Source organism: Rattus rattus, chromosome 1, assembly GCF_011064425.1.
Source record: "Rattus rattus isolate New Zealand chromosome 1, Rrattus_CSIRO_v1, whole genome shotgun sequence".
Classification (NCBI taxonomy): domain Eukaryota; kingdom Metazoa; phylum Chordata; class Mammalia; order Rodentia; family Muridae; genus Rattus; species Rattus rattus.
Genome location: NC_046154.1, coordinates 185,952,061 through 185,977,827, shown reverse-complemented (window position 1 = coordinate 185,977,827; position 25,767 = coordinate 185,952,061). Strand labels below are relative to the sequence as shown.

The 25,767-nt window shown below is 36.3% G+C and overlaps 1 protein-coding gene across 1 annotated transcript in view; it reads left to right on the top strand.

Annotated features, from left to right (window-relative positions):
• Positions 1-6,245: 6,245 nt before the first annotated feature.
• Positions 6,246-25,767, top strand: part of Ptprq (protein tyrosine phosphatase receptor type Q) — a 178,257-nt gene continuing 158,735 nt past the window's right edge. The window contains exons 1-9 of the mRNA XM_032890794.1: positions 6,246-6,478; positions 6,799-6,910; positions 7,480-7,706; positions 9,950-10,019; positions 13,749-13,948; positions 15,032-15,281; positions 17,118-17,246; positions 19,590-19,736; positions 25,514-25,686. Of these exons, the coding sequence (XP_032746685.1) occupies positions 6,422-6,478; positions 6,799-6,910; positions 7,480-7,706; positions 9,950-10,019; positions 13,749-13,948; positions 15,032-15,281; positions 17,118-17,246; positions 19,590-19,736; positions 25,514-25,686 (1,365 nt within the window). The 5' untranslated portion in view covers positions 6,246-6,421. The remainder of the gene's footprint in view (positions 6,479-6,798; positions 6,911-7,479; positions 7,707-9,949; positions 10,020-13,748; positions 13,949-15,031; positions 15,282-17,117; positions 17,247-19,589; positions 19,737-25,513; positions 25,687-25,767) is intronic.

Sequence of the window (25,767 nt, the reverse complement as noted above, 5' to 3'; positions counted from 1 at the left end):
TAAAGCAGACTCCAAGTCCATCCATTTTTTTCTCGTTCTTTCTTTTCTTACGAAGACCAGCACCTTAGGTGACTCAAATCTCCCTTCTAACAGTTGAGTGCCATCTTCCTTAACATTCATAAAGCATTGGTTTTAAATTGTCCACTTGCTTTTCGAATACAAGCTGAACTATGGTCTCGGAGACCTCTCCTGGCTGATGTTTATTTAGTTTTCCAGCCCACTGAGTTTTTATGTAGTAGCTGTTTATGACTCTGTTCCTCAAATATTTAACTACATCCCCTGTAAATGACAAGCTTGTTCACTTTGCTTGGGCATTTCACATCCGGATTTGATTAACTTTTCCCCTATCATTGCTCTCTGTATTCAAATAGAATTTTATCTTCCTCTCCGGTTGTCAAATTTAGATAAAACCTCTCTTTCTAGTGCATCTGTGATTTGATTATCCTATTTGTTTATTTACATAGTCATTTGTCAGTGGGCGCCAACACTGGAAGGTCAACCAGAAGCCCTTTTTTGTTCTGGCAAAATAACATTGTTCTTGGAATCACGCTGCACTTTTAGTATGTTCTTAGTAAGTACTTGCTGGGCAACAGAACACCACATATGCAGTCATTTCCATATGTTTGTGGTGCTTATGGAAAGCAGATATTAATTCTAAGTGACATTATCAGAGATGAGTTGAACTTGAGATGACCTTTTACTAACCGGTAGCATCAGGCTCAAAGGAAAGAGGACAGGATATTCTGTATTAGCAAGGTCACAAGGTCAGGAGTGGGCATTCTATTTGTCATTTGTAAATGTCATCCAAGACAGAGACATCCTGAATAATAGATCGTTCATGAAAGATTTCATCCTTAATACAATGATTCAAATCGTTTTTTTTTTATTCAGTACTGGTATTTTGAGGTAAATAGTCAAAAATTTTTAATGTTAATTGTAAAGGACTCTCATTTTTCTGTTCTAAATTTTACATTTTAAATCAAATGGCATGCAGAATGATCTTTCCATGTATTACACTGAGACCGAATAAAATTATCCGTTGTTAGATGGAATTTATACACATTATACACAAGGGTGTCTCACTGTGTGCTCTTCAGAGATAGAAAAACATGTATCTGTTATTAAGTAAAGACAGTTTTTACAAGCATATTGATATTTAGTATTTGTATTATTGTTATGGTCAGCATTATGCTACCGGTGGTTACATGAGTCATTTGCAATCAATAAGATTATTTGTTAAAGTTTAATGAATTGGGCAACCACATCCCAGTTGCTCAGTGAAGTGCACTTGTATAATTGGGATCGTTTCTCTCTTCATACAAAATTTATCATCCCAGGTCTCCAAGCACCTTTGCAAGTTCAAATAAGGCACAAATTATGTTTACTTCAATCGAGTTCTGATGAGTGCGCACTCTTTAACATGCCTTTTCAGAGATAAGAGACTGTGTGTTTTTATTCTATTAAAGTGTTACATAATTTTATGATTAGATAATGTAAGGTTCTTTCCCTTCTATCCTTCGTTAATGTGTTAATATAACTCACTGTGTCTAAATGTAGCACCCCATTAAGATAATAATATCCGTGTGTAATTGTGTGCTACTTTCTGCTACTACCCCTCTCATACCTGAGGTTCCTTGCATTCTACTCATTTCCTTTATCTTCCCACTCCAGACAAGCAAGGGATGTTGCCAGGGGTGCCTATGAATCAGTAAGCTCTGAACTGCATGCCGATTTCATGCCTTTCCCTCTTCAGTACGATAGTTCTCCTCCCACAAGATGGATGGGCACGTCTGTCCAGGAAACTATTTTTACTTCTAAAGCACAACAGTTGTTTATCAAGGCAAATAATGTCTGAATTTATAAAATTAATATTATTCTTTTTGTTTTGACTTAGAAGCATGGAGGGAAGAAGAATAAAGATAATTAGCTTTCGTTGACTTATAAAGAAAGTATCCAGGTTTTGGGAACTCGCAGATGACAGAACTGGAAATAGCTAAAGTCCATAGCTTTCCTCAAAGTTTTAATGAGCAATTTCAGGACCTAGTCCGGGTTTTGTGAAAGATAGAATAAACTGGAGTGTGTAGTTTATTATTTACTGATTCTCTTCGCAATATTAGCAGTGTCTTTTGTATTAGAGCTATGCATTTTTGCTTTTCTCTCTTGGGTTTCACTATGATTATGACACAGAGACTAGTTTTCAGTGACATGTGTTTAATAATGTCCACATGTGGCTCTTTCCTGAGGAAGATGTGTGAATTAGCTGGAGGGGCTTCTGGGTCATTGTTCCCACTTTCCATTGACAATCCAGACCCGCCCAGTTCACCTTTATTATCTCTTACTACCTTCTCCTTACATCATCGTGTTCGACTCCTTTGTGTTGCTCGGGTTTTTCTTGCAAATCTGTGGAGGGATTGATAAAACAGTTCAAGTGCAACCCCTCTGGGTACTAGAGGAACTTATTAAATATATGGCATCTCTTAAGCTTAAATGAGGACCCCAAATTTGAAAAAAAAAAGAGTAATAGATCACCCTATTTGGTGCTGAAGTCTCTCCTAAATGTGCTAAATGTGATCCCGCTCAAGATATTTTGTGGGGATAGGGGTGTGCTGATACTTGTTAACAACCGTGAAAATTAGAAATGTTAACTATATTGTTGATTAAAGCTTGGAGACATTACATTGGGTCTAAATTTTGGCTCTGTTATTTACCTAATCACATGAGATTTGGGTGAAATTACCTAACTTCATGTACCATTTTACGAGGAAATAATAGTATTCATTGATACTGTTCCTTGGTCTGTTGCAAGTGTATAAAAGCTCCCAGTGTATCTTGAGCTTTCAAAGAGTTCCTTTAGTTCCACATTTCTTAAGTTTAGTTACGTTATCTTTCAGACATAAAATATATTATGCCCAACCTATGGTTTAACCCCAGAAATACTTAAATGTGTTATCTGAAGTTTATCAGATAGTGTTGCTACATAGAAAATATAAGTGGAACTTGAGAGTCTCTCAGTTTTTAATATGTTTTAATAGATGTGTGAATATTGCCTGAACCCCTCCAACTTTGCATAAATTCTTTGGAAATGAGAATACCAAGGCCTTTGCAATGGCGCTATGTACTTCCATTTTGTATTTTACTTGTTCTAAAGTTTATTTTTTCTGGGAAATTAAGTCTATTGATATTAAGAGATAGTAAGGACCAATGATTATTGCTTCCAGTTATTTTTGTTGTTAGAGGCAGAATTATGTTTGTGTGCCTCTCTTGGGTTTGTTGTAAGAAGATTAACTTCTTGCTTTTCTAGGGTACAGTTTCCCTTCTTGTGTTGGGGTTTTCCATCTATTATCCTTTGTAGGGCTGGATTTGTGGAAATATGTTGATTAAATTTGGTTTTGTCATGGAGTACCTTAGTTTCTTCATCTATGGTACCTAAGAGTTTTGCTGGGTACAGTAGCCTGGGCTGACATTTTTTGTTCTCTTAGGGTCTGTATGACATCTGCCCAAGATCTTCTGGCTTTCAGAATCTCTGTTGAGAAGTCTGATGTAATTCTGATAGGTCTGCCTTTATATGTTACTTGACCTTTTTCCCTTATTGCTTTTAATATTCTTTCTTTGTTTTGTTCATTGGGTGTTTTTGACTACTATGTGACAGGAATTTCTTTTCTGGTCCAATCTATTTGGAGTTCTGTAGGCTTCTTGTATGTTCATGGGCATCTCTTTCTTTAGGTTAGGGAAGTTTTCTTCTATAACTTTGTTGAAGATGTTTACTGGCCCTTTAAGTTGGGAATCTTCACTCTTTTCTGTACATAGTATTTCTTAGGTTTGGTCTTTTTATTTTGTCCTGGATTTCCTTTATGTTTTGGGCTAGGAGCCTTTTGCATTTTTGATTTTCACATACACTTTTTCTTCCTCAAGCCACTTTTTTTCAGAGCTTTTATCACAGCCACAGAATGAGACTAGTTCAGCCTCTCAATTGTAGGGATTCCTGACATACATCATCTTAATTTACATTTTCTCTATAATTTGAGAATATAGAGGACTTAGCTTGGGTTTATGAACTGAACGACCTAGAAGTGATCCAGCATATAGTCACAACAAAATAATTTAATCACAAGTTGCATTTTCTCTGAACTTTTTTATCTGTTTATAGTATTTGTAAGTAGTAGGACTCATTAAATGGATGTCCAGAGAATGTCTGAACTGTTGAGAAAGTGTGTACGACAAAAAAGAAGTGTTATCAGATGAAGGTATTGTAGAGAAGATAAACTTGTAAATATTACCATGCTTAAAATTTAGTTCACTGGATAAAGGTTTCTGTTTTCAAGTCTCACGATCTAATGTGATTCTCAGAACCAACTTCATAGAAGGAAAGTGCTGACTCTTAAAAGTTATCCTGTGACCTCCACATGTGTGTTGTGTCATCCATGACCACCACCATACATTGTCTTAGTTACTTTTCTATTGCTATGAGGAAACACCAGGACTAAGGCAGCTTATAAAGGGAGAGTTTATTTGGGCCTACAGTTTCTAAGAGATGAGAGCCCATAATGGCAGGGAATCCTGGAAACGGAGCTGGTATGGGATCAAGGGATAGTGCACATCTATTACCCCATGGAGAAAGCAGAGAGTGTGCACCAGGAATGGAGAGTTCCTAAGTTCTTAAAACCCTCCTCCAGTGACATGCTTTCTCTCACAGAGCCACAGCTCCTAAGATTTTCCACGTAATGCCACCAATTAGGGACCAAATATTCAAATGTCTGAGTCAATTGGGAACATTTTTCATCAAACCATTACAGACACACACACACACACACACACACACACACACACACACTAAAATAAATAAGTAGGAAGAAAAATACTGAAAAATAAGTTATACTTTCAAATTTATGAAGTCTACATTTTTAATTATAACATTGTCAAATCATCTATAGGGTTGAAGCTTTGAAACGACAAATGGAATTTAGAGATTCTTCCAGACTCTGTCTTTTCGGTGTTGGATTTGGTCTGTGTCAGGTGTGTTTTGACAAGATTTGTTTTATCATCTCTCTTGTTCTGCCTATATTGTTTGAAATCTGCTCTAGTGATAAGGCAGGATACAAATATAACTCGTCAGCAGTGCACTCTGTGTAGAAATTCTGGTTAATGATTGCAGGCAGCAGAAACAAGAGTGGAAGCACTGGTAGAATAATGTGATTGCAACCGGGAATACAATTGGTACTTATCATTTAAAAAGTCATTATTCCATTTCCAGTATGGAAACTAACTTTTAAAAATTAGTTGAACATTAATCTGAAATGTATGAATTCCTGTCACATTTTTCCCAGTCATCCTCTGTGAAAAACTATCTAGCCAATCGGGTGGTCTACATTGAATTTTAAAATGATTTTAATGCTCACATAGAAGATAAACTCTAAAAACAACAAGCAAATTAACAAGTTATATAAATGAAGGAATATCCTAGGGACAGAAATAAATTCGTAAGTTAGCTCTTATAATTATATTGAAAAATTAAGAAAGTAAATGTCATTGAAGATGCACTTTCTTAACACCTGTGGATAAAGGGCACTCAGTAGTCACTGTTTTCTAACAATTTGATTATTTAAAAAAAATGTAACTGTAGGCTCTTGATTTTCAATTTTTTTGTTACATTTTTTAAAGAAAACAACTGTATTTGAACCTCTAAATTTTCAGTATCAGAACTGGAGATCCCTGGAAACCATAAAGGCTTAATTATGTCTACACGATGCTTTTCTCTTCCCTGGAGACAGCCATGAGCTGTGAGAAGAGGCTTCTGGTGGATCTTATTCCCGGCTGTGGCTTCATTACTATCGCAGATCTTGGAGGTGGAGAATATCAGGTACAGTTTTCATTCTCGCACTTGGCCAGCCTGCATGCGTTTATATTTGGCCCTGGCAGGAAATTCCTGTACAAAACTCCTGAACTTTTTCCTTGAGAGGTTTTTTTAAAGCATAGAGTGTAGACATAATCATATCAAATGTCAAATTCATGAGTATAAGTTTCAACATTCTGGTGTTTTATGTGCTCTCTCTCTCTCTCTCTCTCTCTCTGTCTCTGTCATCTGTCTGTCTCTGTCTCTGTTTCTCTGTCTCTGTCTCTGTCTCTGTCTCTCTCTCTCTCTCTGTCTCTGTCATCTGTCTCTCTGTCTCTGTCTCTGTCTCTCTCTCTCTCTGTGTGTGTGTGTGTGTGTGTGTGTGTGTGTGTGTGTGTGTGTGTGCACTGAACCTACAGCCATCCATCCAAGAGTTCATGAATAGTTTAACAAAGGAAGGGCAGAGCTATTGAGTAATCCAGGCTCATTAATTGTGTACTTGCCAGGGGGATCTGACTTTAAATCATTAATGCAGGCAACATTTCTCTCCAGAGCCATCAATGTGATTGTGCTGCTAGAAAAAATGTAATAATGATGGATTTTCTTTTCTCTTTCCTTTTCCTTCTCATTGGAACTTCAGAGTCACAGGTAATTTATGTGTTCTCTTAAAAAATAAGGGACTACAGTAATAGGCTGTAGACGTTTTGAAGATGTTAGTGTTTCCATGTTGACAAAGAGCTGGCGTAGGTAGAAATATTGGTCTAGAGTCTGATCACACAGGATGTTTTGTGAGCTTTTATTTTATTTCAGGTTAGTAACCAGTCATACAACAAATTCATATTTTATGGTGATATGCAACTTTGTTTTTGCCACTTTGCTCAGTACAGTTTAGCTTTTTAAATGATGCTAGATTTATTATTTTAACTCGCTTTTCAGAAATCATGCGGTATGTAATTTTGGCATTCTAGGTTGATGTTTCTGGTTCTTTTGACGGCACTGGGTATGATATAACGCTATCTTCAATTTCTGCCACGACCTACAGCTCGCCTGTGAGTAGAACACTGGCAACAAATGTGACAAGTGAGTCCCGGTTCTAACTTACTTCTCATTGAATGTATTTATTTTTCGTGACTCTGGTGGACAGAAATATTTACGTCGGCAGTGTTTGCTTTATGTGTGTGAAATCAGTACAGAGTAATTAACGTGAAATGGAAAGTTAAGAAAATATTTACAATTTATGTTCTGCTGGAAACCTTGTTTCCCTTACGTTCAAAGAGAAAAGGTAACTAACTTACGTTAAAAGCTCACTTTGTAAGGCTGCGTCTTGTTCTTACTTCGTGCAGGTAAGCCTTGCCGTAACAAAGCATTTCCAAAGATGACTTGGCATCGGAAGTGTGTTTGGCACGCAGCGTTTTACAGCATTCCATTCTTTGCATTCCTGGAAAAGAATGTTTGTGGTGTTACTGAAAATAATTCACTAGTCTTTTTTCCCCCTCAAAGCTGTAGGAAGAATAAATTCATAATGATTTCTGGGAACTTCAAAAGTTTACATTTATAAATACTTTTTTTTTAAACATTTACCTCTTTTTTTTTTTTTTGGTGGAAATAGAATGACTGATCATTTAATAACATGAGTTTTTTTAAACTAGAACCGGGCCCTCCAGTCTTCCTAGCCGGGGAGAGAGTTGGCTCTGCTGGGATACTCCTTTCGTGGAATACTCCTCCTAACCCGAATGGAAGAATCATATCTTACGTTGTTAAGTACAAGGAAGTCTGTCCATGGATGCAGACAGCATATACCCGAGCGAGAGCGAAGCCAGACAGCCTGGAGGTTCTTCTCACTAACCTTAATCCTGGAACAACATATGAGATTAAGGTAAATATTTTGTGAGTGGACACTGAGTATTGAAATAGTAAACCCAGAGGAAAGTGAGAGTTTCACCCACCTTGTAAGCCTGCTAGTTGAACGAACGGAGCCACTTAGGAGTGACGTTATCATGTGTTCGACATTCAAACACATATGCAAAACCTGGTGAAGGTTTGCAATCTTTCTTCTTCTCTATGTCGATGAGCATTAACATACTATCTATTTTTCTTTTAAAAAGAAAGCTTTGGCTTAATATCTTCCACGGAAAGCAAACTGAGCTTAAAGTAGCTACTTTAGGTTTAAAAAATGAAAAATATTACATGCCATTTATTTATTATTTTAAATGTTTTACCAGGCAAGGACAGAACCCAGAACCTCCTGCATGATAGGCAAATGCTCAACCACTAATCCAATATCCCAGACTAAAATACTTCTCTTTTTAATGGGACTTAAATCTAACATTGGTGTTTCTTTTCTAACTCGGTTACATTTGGATGCACGGTACTTAACGTTTGGGTAACGGATTAAAAGCTATGGAAGCAACAGTTTTATCAAAACAATGTTCAATTCTATTTCACTCAATGAAGGTTCACTGAACCCTTATTCTTTTGTGTTTCTAAAAGGATGCGACACTTTACAACATTAAGGATTCGTGATTTAATGTTTTACTTGGATATTAAATAAAGATGAACTTATATAAAGCAGTACTGTGTTGGATTAAATAGAAATGTCTGCAAATAGGGGATAGCTATGACATTTGTAGATGAGAGAGTAAAGAACAGAGCTATCTTCTTGGCTTCTTGTTCTTTCCAACTTAAAAAAATCCATCTTTTCTCTTTAGAAGATATTCATTTATTTACTTACTATTTATTTATGGTGCTATGTGGGACATGCATGTCATGGAACATGTGTCCATGTGTTGAGGTCGAAGGACAATTTGTGGGAGTTGATTTTTTCCTTCCACCTCAAGGGTTCTAGAGCTCTGACTTGGGGGGCAAACACCCTTACTTTCTGAGCCATCTCCCCAGCTCCAACACATGCATCTTCTGATTGAGTCTTGAAAATGAATGAGCATAGAGAAGAAGACTTGTGAAAGCTTACTAACTGTGGTGGTCTTTCCCAATGATAAGACACCGTAGGGCAGATTTTGCAAGGAGGGTTTTGACACCTAAAAACTGCAAAATTTATTTCCTACAAATTTTAATGTGATGTAAGAAATTATTGTTGAGAGAAAGTCAACTTGCCCAGACTAGTTCTGCTTAGATCTCTTTTTATGAGTTTGCATTTTATTTCTCTGAATTCTCTTATTTCAGGCTTGTTAAGCAGCCTCCAGCCTATGTTTCATCTCACACTTCATAAATCATGTTGTAACATTTGCTCTCCTCAAATAAATGTTAGCCATTGATGAGTTCCAAAGAGAATTTGGCATGGTACATTTGATATCTGCAGTATAGCTAACACCTATGGGGAAAGTCTGTTAAGTGGTCTGTGTATATTATTTCAGTGAGTCTCGGAAAAACCCTGTGACATGGGTAAATTATTATTCTCAGTCAAATATGGGAAAAACACGTGCCTTAGAAGAATTAAGCAAATTGTCTAAAGTTTCCCATCTATGGAAGAGCTACAAGATTGTCGAGTCCCACTCATGAGTTTTGTAAAGGCTTAGGAATTTCAAAGACATTCGCAGTGTCTTCTCTGCCTATTGAACTATCTCATTAAATCATGCAAATAAAAATTAGTTAGTGTGCCCGTTAATTTTTGACTTTGTATTCTATGTTGTAAATTAAGCATGTTTATTTTTTCACTCACACTTTTTCTGAGTACTCATTTCCCTAATTATACAGTGTGAACCTTAAGGTCTGATGTCATATGTATAGTCTGTCCTTTGTACAGTACATGATGTTAAAGACTGAGCTTTGGAACATGTATTTCAACTGAATTCATGTTTTACCATTATTTCTTGTATGAACCTGGCCATGTCTACTGACTTCTTTTGTCCAGTTTTTTGTTTGTTTGTTTGTTTGTTTGTTTGTTGTTTTTTCATCTAAAGGATGTTGGCCAGACCTCTTTCTAGATTGATTACATGAAATGCTCCCCACCCCACATGTTGCTTTCTAGTTGGGGAATATTGTAAGAATTACAGGAAAATTGCTTTAGAATTTACCTTGTAGGAACATGAACATTGTATTATTTAAGGTTCTGTGTACTTACAAAGCAAAGAAATTGAACATAAAACCCCTGATCTGTTTCAGGTTGCTGCCGAAAACAGTGCTGGCATCGGAGTGTTTAGTGACCCATTTCTTTTTCAAACTGCAGAAAGTGGTAATTTTCCTAAATCATTAATTCTAAATTAATTTAATCACAAATTCTTATCATTTGAAAACTTGGAATGTAATGAAACTATGATGGAAAATGTATAAATATATTGAGAATGGCCTTTGAATTCCTTTTAGTTTTTCATGACAGTAAAAGTATTCTGAAAAATGTTTTCTTTCTAATTATCATCTCAGGGCAGAACATTTGAAAGCACACACACACACACACATGCACACACACATGCACACACACGCACACATACACGTGCACACACATGCACACACACATGGACACACACACATACATACACACATGCACACACACATGCACACACACACACATGCACACACATGCACACACATGCACACACATGCACACACATGCACACATGCACACACGTGCACACACAAGCACACACACATGGACACATGCATATACACACATACATACACACATGCACACACATGCACACACATGTACACATGCACACGCACACACACACACACACACACGATGAAGAAGCATCTATTATTATTTCAGGCCAACCAGTCTAGTTTAATTTAACTCATTTATTTAAAGAAAGTTCTTTCCCTGCAGTCCAGGTTAGCCTTAAAGCCACTGTGCCATCCAGGTTGGCCTTAGACTTTGGATGTTCCTCCTAAGTGTCCTGACTGCTGGGCTCACAAGTAGGTGCCATCATGGTCAATGCATAGGACACCTCTGTGGATATTTGAATACACTGACTACTCATCCATATTTCTTCCCATGCATATATGTTTCTGTGGCCATCTAGAGATATAATCAGCTTTTTCCATGTAAGCTTACATCTCTTTCACCATCAGCACCAGTGATACAGGCATTCTGCGATGTCAGACATGACAATGCAGACTTTGATGATCAGCATATCAGTCTGTAAGACTCAGGCATTATCAAACCAGCTGATGCATCTCCCTTCCTCCTGTGGCTGACAGAAGCTTTGTTGTCACCATCATCTCTTCTGTTCCTTCCTCCAAGTAATGTCTAAGGCTACCAGCATCTCTTGCCAGTACTTTTGTGAAATGTATCTGGGGTCTTAACCCACTGCAGATCTTGCTGCTCAATGCATTTTCATTTCCTCCTTGGATGACCAAAATACCTTGTAATCCAATTAGAATCAAATGAATATAAAGAGAAATAGTGAATAGAGAAATAGTGATACAATAGTCTCTCCAATTAGCAACTATTTAACATTATCTTATATTCTAATGGGATAAGACAAACGAATATGTGAATTAATATGCCAGGTATATTAGATCTATACAATAATGTCTATGAATTTTTCCCATTATGGATGTTATATATGTCAAAGTAAAATTCTCCCAGTTGCTAAGTGTAATTGGAAATGAGTCCTGGTACATCAAGAGGCTACCACAGTTAGTATAGAAGAAAATGTGTAGTGCATTTGGCAATCAAATTACTGCCTCAACAGATGTTAAATTCTACACATTTAATGTGTAATTATCAAATGAAGATAAATTGTTTTCTGATAAAGAAAAGTAGTCTAAAGAGAAATACATCCAAGCTAATTGGTGAAACCAAGCTGAATGAATAATATTCTGGCCGCCAACATTAAAAGCCCAGTACTTAACTCCCTAGGGAACTATCTTTTCTTTCAAGTAAATATATAATTTATTTCAGATTTAAATGTTAAAGGGATAACTTATAGCTCAATGTCTAAATAGTAATGTAGGAAACAAAGCATAACAAAACAAAATTAAACAAAAAACTCAAAACACCACCAACCAACCAACCAAGCAAACACCAAAGTTTTGATACATAAGACTTTTGGTACTTTATAGTAAACTTATAGTTGGATCAAAGTGTATGCATTCTCTGTATAGTTAATCTATAAATAATTGGATGCATATATATACACGATTAAGAAGTAGAGTATTTAACTAGAGAAAGAAAGAAAGATTTTACTAACACTTTGTTATTTGATTAATGCTATGGTTTTCTGTTTTTGAAATCCAAGCTTCAGAATGTAACAAAATGGGGGTTAGCTTATAAATTCTTTCAATTTAACCATTTTTTTACAATTATCTATCCGTCTGTCTGCCTATCTATCTATCTATCTATCATCTGTCTATCTATCTATCTATCTATCTATCTATCTATCTATCTATCTATCTATCTATCTATCTATCATCTGTCTATCTATCTTTCTATCATCTATTCATCCACCCCTACCCACCTATCTATCTATCTATCTATCTATCTATCTATCTTTATCTATCTATCTATCTGTCTGTCTGTCTGTCTGTCCATGCCATCTGCCTGCCTGCCTATCTATCTATCTATCTATCTATCTATCTATCTATCTATCTATCTATCTATCTATCTATCTATCTGAGACAGGGTTTCTCCGTGTAGTCCTGGGGTCATGGAACTCACTCTGTAAAACAAGTTGGCCTGAAATCAGAGATTTGCCTGCCTTTGCCTCCTCAGTGCTGGGATTAAAGGAGAGATGTCTACCCCTGCTCTTTACAACTCTTTTAAGGACCAGCTGGATATGTCTGTGTGAAAGTTGTCATTGATATATAAATATTCAAGGACACTCATATCATTATAATGAGAAAAGTTTAAAAAGGATTAATTTTCATGAAAAGAAATAATTTTACCATTACATAGTATAATGTATTTAGCAATCTTAGTCCTTTTGTTTTATTTTATTTCATGTACACCAAATAAATTGAATATTAAATCTTTAACAAACTTCAACTTCATTTCATCAATTCTCCATAAGAAAGTTTTTCACTTATTTTATTTTATCTACCAGTAACCATTTTCAATAACTGTGGTGACTTTCTTTTGTCATTAAAATGCCTTTGCTCATAATTTCTTCATTCTCATTGTCTAACTTGTATTCAACCTTTCTTCTAAGGACCTAACTTCTTGAATATTTCTTTTACAAAGCAGATTTTGGTGTTTTTAGGCACAATGAAAATTCTAACCATTTATTATCTTAATACTAGTCCCCGTTATTATTGGATGTCATCTGACCTCAATCATTTTTTGTTTTATTCTATAATCTGAAAGAACTTGATTATTTATTTGCATACCTATTTTATGTGCACACTTCTTACATTCTGATGTAATTTTGTTGTCATGGAAACTAAGCATACAGATTATCATTATAGATAATTAATAATAGATGAGAAATTTTGGAGAAAAGGTTGATTTTGAGGATATCTAAAACTCAAAAAAACTATTAACTATTAATTGGATATATATCTACTTGATGCTAGACACTACATATTTATGAAATTTTCAGATATGAATTTTGTGTATTTTGGCTACTATTTTGATTTATGATTTTTTTCAACTTCTATAGTGCTTACACAATTCTAAAATATCTAAGGAGGTAAAATTTCAGCCCATACTTGCTTTTTATTCATAAAAATCTACTGATTTAATAGTTTTCATGTGTATTTTAAATGCTCATTGAATGAATAGATGTGACGAACCAATAATTCTGAAGTACACATGGTTCGACACATTTTGTAAAACATTTTGAGGTGAAACAAATAAACATACAAACATATACATATCTAGTTAGTTAGAAAGTTGATTTTATTCAAGGTGTTACATATTTCATTTCATGTCAGGTGGAAATGTAATATCCCTGAAGTACGTAAACAGCATCTTAAGTTTTACAACAATTTCCCCTTTCCTCCCACCCTTTCCTGTTTCCAGCTCCGGGTAAAGTAGTTAACCTCACAGTGGAAGCTCTCAACTACTCTGCAGTAAACTTGATTTGGTATTTACCTCGGCAACCAAATGGCAAAATCACCAGCTTCAAGATCAGCGTCAAACACGCCAGAAGTGGCATAGTAGTCAAGGATGTCTCCCTCAAAGTAGAGGACATTTTGTCTGGGAAATTACCTGAATGTAATGTGAGTGTGACACACACCAAAATTTTTATTATGTTTACCTCTTCACGTTTTCATATGTTGTGAAGGTATCCTCTTGGGCTATAGCGTCACGCTATGTGGAACTGACTGTATTTCAGGGGTGCGGATTACAGATGGGAAGAGAATACCTCTAGGGCATAGCGCAAAAGACTTCATTCATGGGGCAGCATTGGTTTGGCGGTGGGGGAAGGAGAGGTGAGAGTAGACTATGTGGTAGGCTGGATGTTCCAGTTGGGCAGATACTTTATAAGTACCCAAGGTGTGAACGTGTCATCCCAACTGGCGTAGAGGCCGTAAGTCCATGTGTCATAGAGGAAAACACCTGTAGGGAAATACATAGTCAATGTTAGATCAAACTGGTGGGCTGCTTGGTGGCATATCTTTGTGAAAATATTGCCATTTTCGTCATTGACGTGAGACCTTCAGAGATACCATCGTTTTTCTTCACATCCTGCTTTTCCAAGTCACCTTTGGGATTTCTTTTTAATCATGTTATTAACAATGGAGAAACAGTCAGACAACGTTATTTTGTTTTAAATAGCTTAGTGAAGTCTAAAAATCTTCTCCTTCAAATTAAGATCCCTTTGGACACACACACACACATGCGCATGCATTGTAATGTCTGGGAAGGTAACTTTTTGTCCTCTTGTTTTACTTAAGTACTTATGTTTTTAAAATGATAGGAACAGTTAAGAACACACATGGAAATTATCTTAGGTTATTTTTTCTCTATTGGGTTAACATGAATTTTAAAAATTCTTATTGATGATTTAGCTGCTGTTTTATCTGCATTTTATCCTACTTTAAATTCTCTGTAGGATTTCAAATTTGACACGTAATGAATAGACTAGATATATGTGTCCTAATGTGATAGAATCAGCAACATCTGTTGCAATAGTACAGCCATGAAGAACCTGGCAATTTCTTATGAAAATTAACTTGTTAAAATTTTCTCTCACATTAATAAATAATATTTATATTATAAAGACAATAAGTGGGTAGTGTTCTTATGTTTACCCAGAGATACCGTGTGAGTCTTCCTACTGTGCTTTCTTCCCTCACTAGGAGAACAGTGAATCTTTCCTGTGGAGTACCACCAGCCCCTCTCCAACCCTGGGTAGAGTGACACCTACAGTTCGCACTACACATTCATCCAGCACGGTGGCACGGAGTAAGATCAGCTCTGTGTGGAAGGAGCCCATCAGTTTTGTGGTGACTCACTTGAGACCGTACACAACGTATCTCTTTGAAGTCTCAGCCGTTACCACAGAAGCAGGATATATTGACAGCACCATTGTTAGGACGCCAGAATCAGGTGTGGCTTGATTTTGTTAGAAAAAGAGAAAATGATATGAAGCCATTTATAGAATAATATCTTTCATGCTGTCCACAGAATTTTTTGTTGTTGTTAACCTTATTTTCCTTTAAGTAACTCTTTCTCCCATGATAGATAATGGGCATCGACTGGGAATATCTCCAGTGCTAAACTAAACATCTAAAAGAAAGAGGCACTTGAGAGAGGGGGTTCGTCAGATAGTATGAATGGCATTTATCCATCCATGACCTCTGTAATTTCTCCTAATTGTCTATGCCCTTCTAACGAAACTTAGTTACCTATAGTCTTCCTCGCTGACATTGCTATTAGCAGAGCTGCAAGAAACTCCCTGAAACAGCAGAGTGAATATTGATTAATGTCTGATTTCAGTCATATCTTTATGAACAGCTTCTCTCTTGCTTGAAATATCAGGTGCATACTAAGTTCAGGTATCAATAGTAATCTGTCACATATGTATAAGGTAAATAATACTTAGAAATATAGGCAGTCATTTGACCTGTGTGATGGGATTTTAGGATTGAATGAGTGCAATCACCCATCATTATTACTATTAACTTTTAAGAGTTCATATTTGTAAAGATTTATGTTTATTTTATGTATATGAGTGCTCTATCTGCATGTACCCTTGCATGCCAGAAAAGGGCATCAGATCCCATTACAGATGGTTGTGATCCCACTATGTGGTTGCTGGAAATTGAACTCAGAAACTCTGGAAGAGCAGTCAGTGCTCTTAACCACTGAGCCATCTCCCCAGTCCCAAGAGGTCATATTTCTAAGTGTAATTAATTTATACATGTGCTTATGTGGATACTAACATATAACTTGACAGGTTAGCATTGATATTATGAACTTTGTATGTACTTGATAATTTAGTTTTCTTAATAATACTATATATATTTTTTGAGGACATAGAAGTTATATGTAAGGTAATTTCACTAAAGAACATTATCCTTTTGCCCAAAGGCACATATGTCAGGTTCTATTATTTTCTTTCACATGTTATTTTGAAACTATTATTTTTTTGATTTAAATAACTACATTTGAATCTTTATAACTCTAATTCCTTTTCTATCCCCTGTATAATACAAAATCATTTCATGGAAACCATATAAAATTAAACTTATTGGATAAGAACGTTGAGTAAATATTCAGTGCTGTTCATTTCAATAAAAGAAAATAATACATAACAAAACATTTAATATGTTTCAAAATTTAAATGTTAAGTTTTATCTTCCCATGTTAAGTTTTGTCTTTATATTAAAATCTTTTATCTGTACATTTCTTCTTAGAACAAAGATAGAGATAAATACTTATGTGAAACATAAAAGTTTTATCTTTTCACCTGTATGTCCACCAGAAAAAAGCCTTTCTCAAGCCAAAATCCACATTGATTAAAAAGAAATATATATATTTATATATATATATATACTGAATATATGTACTACACATTATATATGACTGTACATAAGTACTATGCATATAGCTACATTAGGACAATATGACATTGGCAAGAATTATATTATAATAATTTATAAAATAAAGACAACAGCACCATGATTTGTACTAGTACATTAGAAAACTGTCGAAAGTGATTCATCTGATCATTTCATACATTTTATTCAAACCGTTCAGTTCTAGACTATTCTGTTTTCTTCATGGTAAACTTACTTTGGTGTGTGTGTGTGTGTGTGTGTGTGTGTGTGTGTGTGTGTGTGTGTGTGGTTTTTGTATTTCATATTGTGTTACTTGCTAAACATGGCATCTCTCTTTATCTTAATATATATTACATGATCACTTTCTCTGTAATAATTTCAGTGCCTGAAGGACCACCCCAAAACTGTATAACGGGGAATGTCACAGGAAAGGCCTTTTCAATTTCCTGGGACCCACCAACTATTGTCACAGGAAAGTTTAGTTACAGAGTTGAATTATATGGGCCATCAGGTAAGACTTAGTTAATTTTGCTTTTACCTTTTAGAAGAAATATATCAAATACATGGATGATATATAACTCTAAACTCCCAGAAAGACCCTAAATTGATATGAATGATAGATTAATGAGGAAATCAAGTCCTTTAGATTTTCCGTTTTAAACCACAAGTGAGTATAAGGATGTTAGGTGCTATCTATGGTCAAGAAAACTTTAGACTGGTGACGAATCAGGTTTCCATTTAAATCAAACCATTGACTTATAATCTCCAGCACTCTCTGGACACACTGCCTGTACTCTGTCCAAAATTATTGTGAATTTAAATATGCTGTGAAATGGTTATTCAAAATGCTGTTGGTGGCCTTAAATGGCAATGGATTCTCCATCTTATAAATAAGCAGACTTGAGTATCCTCTTGTCAGAGGTAACTAGAGGAGTTCTGATATTCTATGGGAAGCATATTAAGTTAGCAGCTTTTTTTTCTGAATATGAGATCCTGTAGTTAACTGCCCAAGTTTAATTCAAGCAATGGTCAAATAACATAAATGTCATATGTTTATTTGAAAGCACCAAAAAAAAAAAAAAACCACCTTAAAGTTGCAAATCCTTTCCTTGTGAAGGTTCTGTGGTAGTCATCATGTGAGTAGACTCATTTCTAAGTAACTTTTGCTACTAAAAATCTGAAATATGTTAAGGTTCTAAAAGTAAAAGATAGAGCATTTCCTGTGCCCTGGTGCATGTGTATGCGTGTGTGTATGTGCGCGCGTGTGTGCGCAAACACACACACACACACACACACACACACACACACAACTACACCCCACACACACACACACAACTTTTCTACTTGGTATTAGTTTTCAACTCTTGGATAACATATACCTTCTTTTAATTAGAAGCTTGAATGCAAATGAGAGGGGAGTAGGGGTTGGAGTAAGCACAGTTGAAAATTTCATTTTTGTTAGGAATAATATTAGTAGGTTTCTAAAAATGAAAAACAAAAGGAAAAAATGACATAAGCTGGGTGAGATTTGTTGAAAAGTTTATTCTGGTGGTAGAGGTAAGGTGTTTTTCTTAAATACAGGGATTGGATTAACCTACAAATATGGCATGCCTATCGTAAGGCAGAGTCCTGCTAGAGGGACTCCTCAGGCAGATGATTTCTTCCTGACCTAAGTATTTCATGCAGTGGGAAACAAGACCATTATCTAAGACTGAAGAGGAGACAGAAGGGTTTGAAAATCTGAAGAGAAAGTGCTAAGTCAATCATTGAGAAGGCAAGTCCACTTGCCTATAGAAGCTGAGAAAATGCAAGGCACCAATTTAGTGTCATTTTGAATGTGGTCAGGGTCAATGTCATGGAAGTTGGAACAGGTTTTCTCTTCCTCCGTCAGCAAGAGCAGTTTTAGAACGTGTATGGTTTATGTGAGGCAATTGCTCCTGGCAATGACATTGAGTGGATAAAGAGTGGGCATCATTGGTGAGCGTCCAAACCAGGTAAAAACACAGTCAGCAGTGAGACCCTTTGATGGGTGGATCTGATGAAAGTAATGTTGCCTCAGGTCGTAGAGTAACAGGACTTCAAATAGAAACACATTGCAGGAGAAGAAGAAGAAGAAGGAGAAGGAGAAGGAGAAGGAGAAGAACAAGAAGAACAAGAAGAACAAGAAGAACAAGAAGAACAAGAAAATCAGATAATACATTTTATTGCTATTGGTGATAATATTTATGATCAGAAAATTATTTAAGAAACCTTTATAATTTAACTTTTATCTGTGAGGTTAATAAAATCACCACACACTAAATTGGTAGTGTGGAGTTAAGAGCTACATCAGATACAGAATGAAAGTGAGTAGCCCGAGGCTAGTAGATATTGTGTTGACATGAGCTTGAAGTCTGAGAACTTCATATAAGGAGTCAGGGCAATAGTGCTCTCTGACCCTTCTGTGTCCACCTCCAAGTTCAGAAATCTTGAATTATATACACACCTTCATTTTCATTATTATAATATACTGGGGATCTAACCCAGGGCATTGTGTGTGTCAGACAAACAGTATCCCAAAGGAACTGGGTCACCCACCTCTGTTGCCCATTTAAGTATATCAAAACTAAAAAGGAACTCAACAGGGCTCTCTAATGTAAGAAAAATTATTTTATTCGCCCGGAGATCTCCATGTCGTGTCTACTGTTTAAATTTATATCAAACTAAAGCAAATGTTTCAAATGTATTCATCCATAATAACAACATTTTTCTTTAGCAATTTGGTTACCGTCCTTGCTTCTATACATGATATGAAATGATTATGTATTCCATGAAATACCCATAAAACCCATGGGTCTGTTCTGCTTTTTTGCAGGGCGGATTTTGGATAATAGCACGAAAGACCTCCGGTTTGCGTTTACACATCTCACACCATTCACAATGTATGATGTCTATGTTGCTGCGGAAACCAGTGCTGGGGTTGGACCCAAGTCAAATCTTTCAGTATTTACTCCCCCGGATGGTAAGAACTTTCTCCTTTATATGGTTAATGCAATACGTTTGAAATGCTTGTGAATTTTATTGAATTGGTATCATGTGATTTCAAGGAGAAATTTGGTTTGTGTGTACTTAAATCCCATTGTTTTCCTTGTTAAGTTACTATCTACTTTATTCTGAGCCTGTGCTCTCTAGAATATCAGAACCTACAGCCTGCTTCATGAAGGAAAGGACCAAGAGCAGGGAGGACTTAAGAAGACAGTGCTCGCTGTGGCAAAGAGTCATGGTGGTCTTTTTTTAGAAGAACACCAAGAAGTCTTAAATTAACAACACACACGTAATACTGCTAAATGACAGTATTCAGCAGACATTGAATGTGTTTTCTCACGTAAGTCATGTCCAGAGAAATCCCTATATTTCTACCACCCAGAACAATGTATTTTGATGAGACATTTTCTGAATTAGTAAGGCTTCCTGGTGAGTAAACAAAATCAAAGTTCTCAGAACTTACAGAACACTGGAAGATAATATATCTCAAGAAGTTATAATAAGTGTGTTTATTAAGCACCAATATTTTGGGTGAAATCTATTGCTAAAGGACGACTTCACATTTCCCTGGTTCATTCTAAACTTGCTCAATGCCTTCGCTGCTATTCAGATATAATTACTGGCATAGAAGTCACCGTGCTTGAGAATAAACTAACACTAGACAAAGTTTCCAGAGTTTGTGTGGTAGCCACCATACCATAACTGATGACGTATTTAAGCATATATGTGCACACAGCTACCTACACAATTCAGTTGGGCATTCATTCATTACTTTATCACTTGCGAATTAGACCATTAGAGGGCAGCAACCATCAGGAAATTTTAACCATCTGTCCCTTCAAAGGAAAAAAAAAAAAAAGGAAATTTTGATACTCAGGTTGTTGAAAGACTGTCAAAAACCTTAAGCTTATCTATGTCAAGTGAAAAAAATCTTTGTGTACATATATCCTATACATATTCATAATTTGAATATGTAGATTAAAATGGGAATGTATACTCATGAGGGAAAGGGTTTCATTGGTTGATGTTAAGATTTTAGTGTTTTTTCCCATCCAAAGAGCCCTTGCTTCCGTGTGATTTTCCTAAAGTTTTCTCTAATTTATTCCAAAAAGCGCTTTTGAGCATTTCCCAGAAAGCTAAGAGCATTTTTTGGATGGCTACGATACACAGCAGAGGTTTCCTCAAGCCACTCCTTGACCCACTATTGTTTTTAAACATTTATTTACTCTGTGTGTGTGTGTGTGTGTGTGTGTGTGTGTGTGTGTGTGCGCGTGCTTGTGTGTGTGTGTGCATGTGCTTTTACTCCCAGAGCCACCTGACCAATCTGATTTCCTAGTTTTATACAAGTCAACGCATTTCAATCTTTTGCATGCTTTCCAGTCTCTCTTAGGGGCTTTCAAACTTAGTCTATACTTTTAGGTAATTGTCTGGGTAGGGATGTAGCTGGTCAGCGGCAGAGTGCCTGCTTAGCATGCGTTAGGGTCCAGGTTCATTCTGCAGCACAAAATGGATCAAAGCAAAACGGATAGAAATATCTTCTTCTTGTTATTGATCCTGCACCCCAGCACTTGACTAAGATAAAGAATTAGATGACATGTGGCAACCAACAATGCCACCCTGTTTGGATGTGTTATTGCCTAAAATATATTTCCCTTTATATGGTCACTTTACTCACCAAATGCATAGATCCCTATGCACCCACTTGCAGAGTTTTCAACTGGGCTGTGTTGCACACCACATTATCTTGAATAGATGACTCTAGTTGTTGACTCTGAGAAGCAATTTGTCCTGCCTCTCATCCTCCTATCTCCATCAGCTGCTTTTCCTTAAGACTGCATTCTAGAGGCTATTAGAGGGTAGCCACTGACTCAGGGAGCCCCACCAAAGACTGGAAAGGCATGAGGCGTCTCTGCTCAAGCCCACCTTCTTTCCTGGGGCTCCATGACCATTCCTTCAGCAGAAAGAAGGGCTTTCATGTAATGCTTTAGCAACTGCAGGATGTTTTGCCTTCTGACATTAGTTAGTCTTACTCCCAACAACTAAAAATTGTACCATAAAAGACTACTAAAACTAGCCAGGCATGATGATGCTTGCCTTTAATCCCAGCGCTCAGGAAGCAGAGGTAGGCAGATCTCTGTGAGTTTCAAGGCCAACCTTTTCTTGAGAGCAAGTTCCAGGTCAGGGCCGTTACACAGAATAAAAACAAGGGAAAAAAAAATCAGGAAACTTGCGTGAGGCAATGAAATGGCTCACTGCATTAGCTAGAGTCAAGTAAGAACTGAGATCCGAATTTTATTCTTTATCATTTATTATTATTAAACGGTGGGTTGTATTTTAATTAACGTTTTTTGACGGCCTCATATCTTAAAAGTATTTAATGTTTGTTTTAAAATAATTATAACTAGGTTACTTCTCCTAAAATAACTAGTAAAAATAAATAGGGTTCTTACCAATGTTCAAGTATTCATAGACAAATGCTGGGTTGATCTCGAATAGAAAATTTTGTGTCTGTAACATCCCAGTGTGGTTGATTTCATTAACATGGACTCTCAAGACCCATAGTCGATTTGGTCATCAGAGAAATATGCTATTACTGTACTAGTTTTATAGGATACATACCTAAGGTTTTTATACACATATCACTTCTATTTTCCTGAGCGCTTATCCAATAGGCATGAAGAGAAGGTATTTTTTTTTTAATGAATCCTCCTGGATTTTAATTTTAAGGTTCTCTCTGTGCTTTTTAAATAGAAGTTTAATTTGACTAGATTTGGTTATGGAGAGCGTCTTCCTCATGTATTTCCTTTGCTACAGTATGATCATCCCATTTCACTTCTAATAGCTTTTCACCTAAAACGTTTAAATTACCCAGAATTGCCTTTAGTAATTTTGTGTCTGTTTATTCCTTATTTTTCCATAAAACTCGCAAATACGTTGTTTTGACCATGACGCAGTCTCTGCTGCTAACTCCTTAAGAATTGCTTCTGCACTGTGAGTAATTGCACTGTGTGCTTAGCTTCCTTTAATTTTGTATCGATCTCAAAGGGATCAACCTAATCCATGCATCTCTGGTTTCTCTGTAAGAGTGTGTGGGATACAAGCTAAGTGTCTCTCTAAAGAGGAAAGACGGTGCTGTCTGCCCCACTTCCTTCATCCACTAAGTTTTTTGTAGTCAAAAAAAAAGTAGTCCCTTAATCTTTACTTGAATTACAATAGAATACATTGGGGTCATGATGTAGCTTTTAAAGTTTTGTTGATTAATATACATAAACTGCTATTATTCACAAACATGACTCACATATTAAGAGACAGTAATAATCCATGGGTAATTTTCTATGGTATTAATATATTTATGTGTTCCTACTATGCTTTCACAAACAGGAAGAGACAATTCTTTTTTTTCATGCAAACATTTGTCTTTTTTAAAATTAGTTCAATAAACAATAAGCAAAATATTGGAGGGCTTTTCAAATAAAACATGAGAAGCATTTAGCATCTTAATTCCCCAGTGACTGGGGAATAAAAATTACAATCACACTAGGACCCTACTGCCAAACAATTACAGTGGCTGGAAAAAATGTCAAGTGCTGGTGAAAATGTGAAAAACCTGGAAGTCTCATAGATTATAAGTACTTTGGAAAGTACTTGGCCCTTTTGATAAAGTTTAAATCATTCTTTTCATAGACTCATGAAACCGCACTCTATTCAGCTGCCTGTTTTATATTAATTTGTGTTAACACATATGTGTGAGACAATTCATTTATATTTCAAGTAGTAGACTTATAGCTTGATTGGATAAAACGTTTAGTTATGAATTGTGTGTTAATTTAAATTAATGGAAAACTCCTGGTCTCTTCTGTGATTCATACTACACAACGCTGTCTAAGGTCTTCACTACACAGCAACTCCCAAACAATATACAAAAGAAGGTAAAGAGAGGTTTGGCTGTGTCTGTTGCTCTGTTTATAATTCCTGGAAAGGTTTCTATATTCTTGTACTATACACAGAAGTAAACACATTGTTAGCAACATAAGTGCTCGAAACAATAACTTTAATAAGATACAACTTTTATGAAAGATGGCCTGTTGGAGGCTTTCTGCCTCTTTCTTCCCCGTGTTGGCCGGTGCCTAGAGCAGTGACAAGAGCGTTCAGAGGTGATGAGTGACTCCATCCCACCCCAGAATTATCTCTAACATCTTTCTTAGACCAAAATGTATGCTTTCCTCAGAAAATCAGTGGGGAAAAGAGTCTGAAGAGTTATCTTCCATTACAGACTCAGAATTGTAGCGAATGACATTGGGCCTCCCTCCCACTTTTGATTACAGCTTTTGCCCATGCTAGATACTATAATCGTAACCACCAGAATTCAGTCAGAAAGTACTCAATTAAGTAACTAGAAATATTTATATTTTTACATTGCCTAGGTGATGTTTGTACTGATAACTTCATGGAGACAAAGAAAAACAATCTATTGGGGCAAAATCTGCCATAGTGTGGCTGGCTTTCTTCTAATTGAAATTTGCTAGCCCTCTCCCACTGTGAGATGGCCAAAGGAAATGAGATCATTGTGTATTCTATCTTGATCATGAAAGGAGATGGGTTTTTCTTTTTCTTTATTTTTAATTGGATATATTTCTTTATTTACATTTCAAATGTTATTCCTTTTCCCAGTTTCCTGTCTATAAGCTGCCCCTCCTCCTCCCCCAGCCACCCTCATTAGCATTCCTCTGCACTGGGGGTCCAACCTTTTTCTCATTCCTGAACTTGTATCTGAGAAGTTCTTTTGATTTTGGATCCTTACAGTAACTTTATGGGAGTTGAAGGAAAAATAAAAATCATGTATCCTATAGGTGAGGAAGGGTGTGTGTGTGTGGGGTTGTCAGGTACTCAAAAGCATGATAAAATGCCCAGAATTATTTACCCTTCGTTCCTTGTCTTCCCGGCACTGGGTTGTCTAGATCTTACTCTCCGCCATTTTATACGTAAGTCTTGTTTTGACTACTCCGTGCAAACAAAGACACCTAAAAGTTAGCTTGACATGGCTAACTTTTAAACTCAGCAGACAAACTTCAATCGAGTCTTCACACAAGTTCACGCATTAAATTAAGAGGCAGCGAATTGCTCATGTCAACTGTATTTCACTGTATCCTGAGCATGCTGGTTACTGGTTTGGGGTATGTTGTTATAATTTTTGTAAAGACATCAAGGTTTGGACTAGGAATTAATTATTTATAAAGAGCTTGTCTGGGAAGATTATTTTATTGCTGTTGTTGTATGTGAACTCCTGGAGGACTGTGTATTACCATGCTGTGATTGTAGAGCGTAGGGAGCTACACTGGGTAGTCTATTCTTTCTTTCCTTTCATCATGAGTTCTGTGGATCCATCTGAGAAGCTCAAGAAGGTTGTCAGGCTTGAAGACAAGTCCTTCCCCCACTCCTCACCCCTGCCCCTGAGCATCTCCGCAGTCCAGAAATGATTTCAGAAACGTGTGGCTTTTTCTTTGGGGGAAATGATTCCATCTTATGCTGTCCCTCCTATTTTGAGAAGACTACGCATACAATTAGTTTTAAATTTCCATACTTTTAGGGAATCTTTTTGCCACAGTTAATTTTTAATATGTTAGCAATAATTCTAGTCAATTTCCCAGAGCTATTTATACATCTAATATCATGGGCTAAGGAGTTAAGGAGTACTTTGCATTTGAAAATGTATTTACTCTTTCTGATATGTAAAAAAAAAACCCTGTTTTTTAGTTCCAGGAGCAGTGTTTGATTTACAGATCGCAGAGGTAGAAGCCACAGAAATAAGAATTACTTGGCGGAAACCTCGACAACCAAACGGAATCATCAGCCAGTACCGTGTGAAAGTGTCAGTCCTAGAGACGGGAGTAGTTTTGGAAAATACTCTGCTCACAGGACAAGATGAGGTATTGACTTTTATTTCCTGTTTTGCTGAGCCCATTCCATTGGTTCTGGTCACTGGTAACTTGGCCAATTTGTCAAAATTC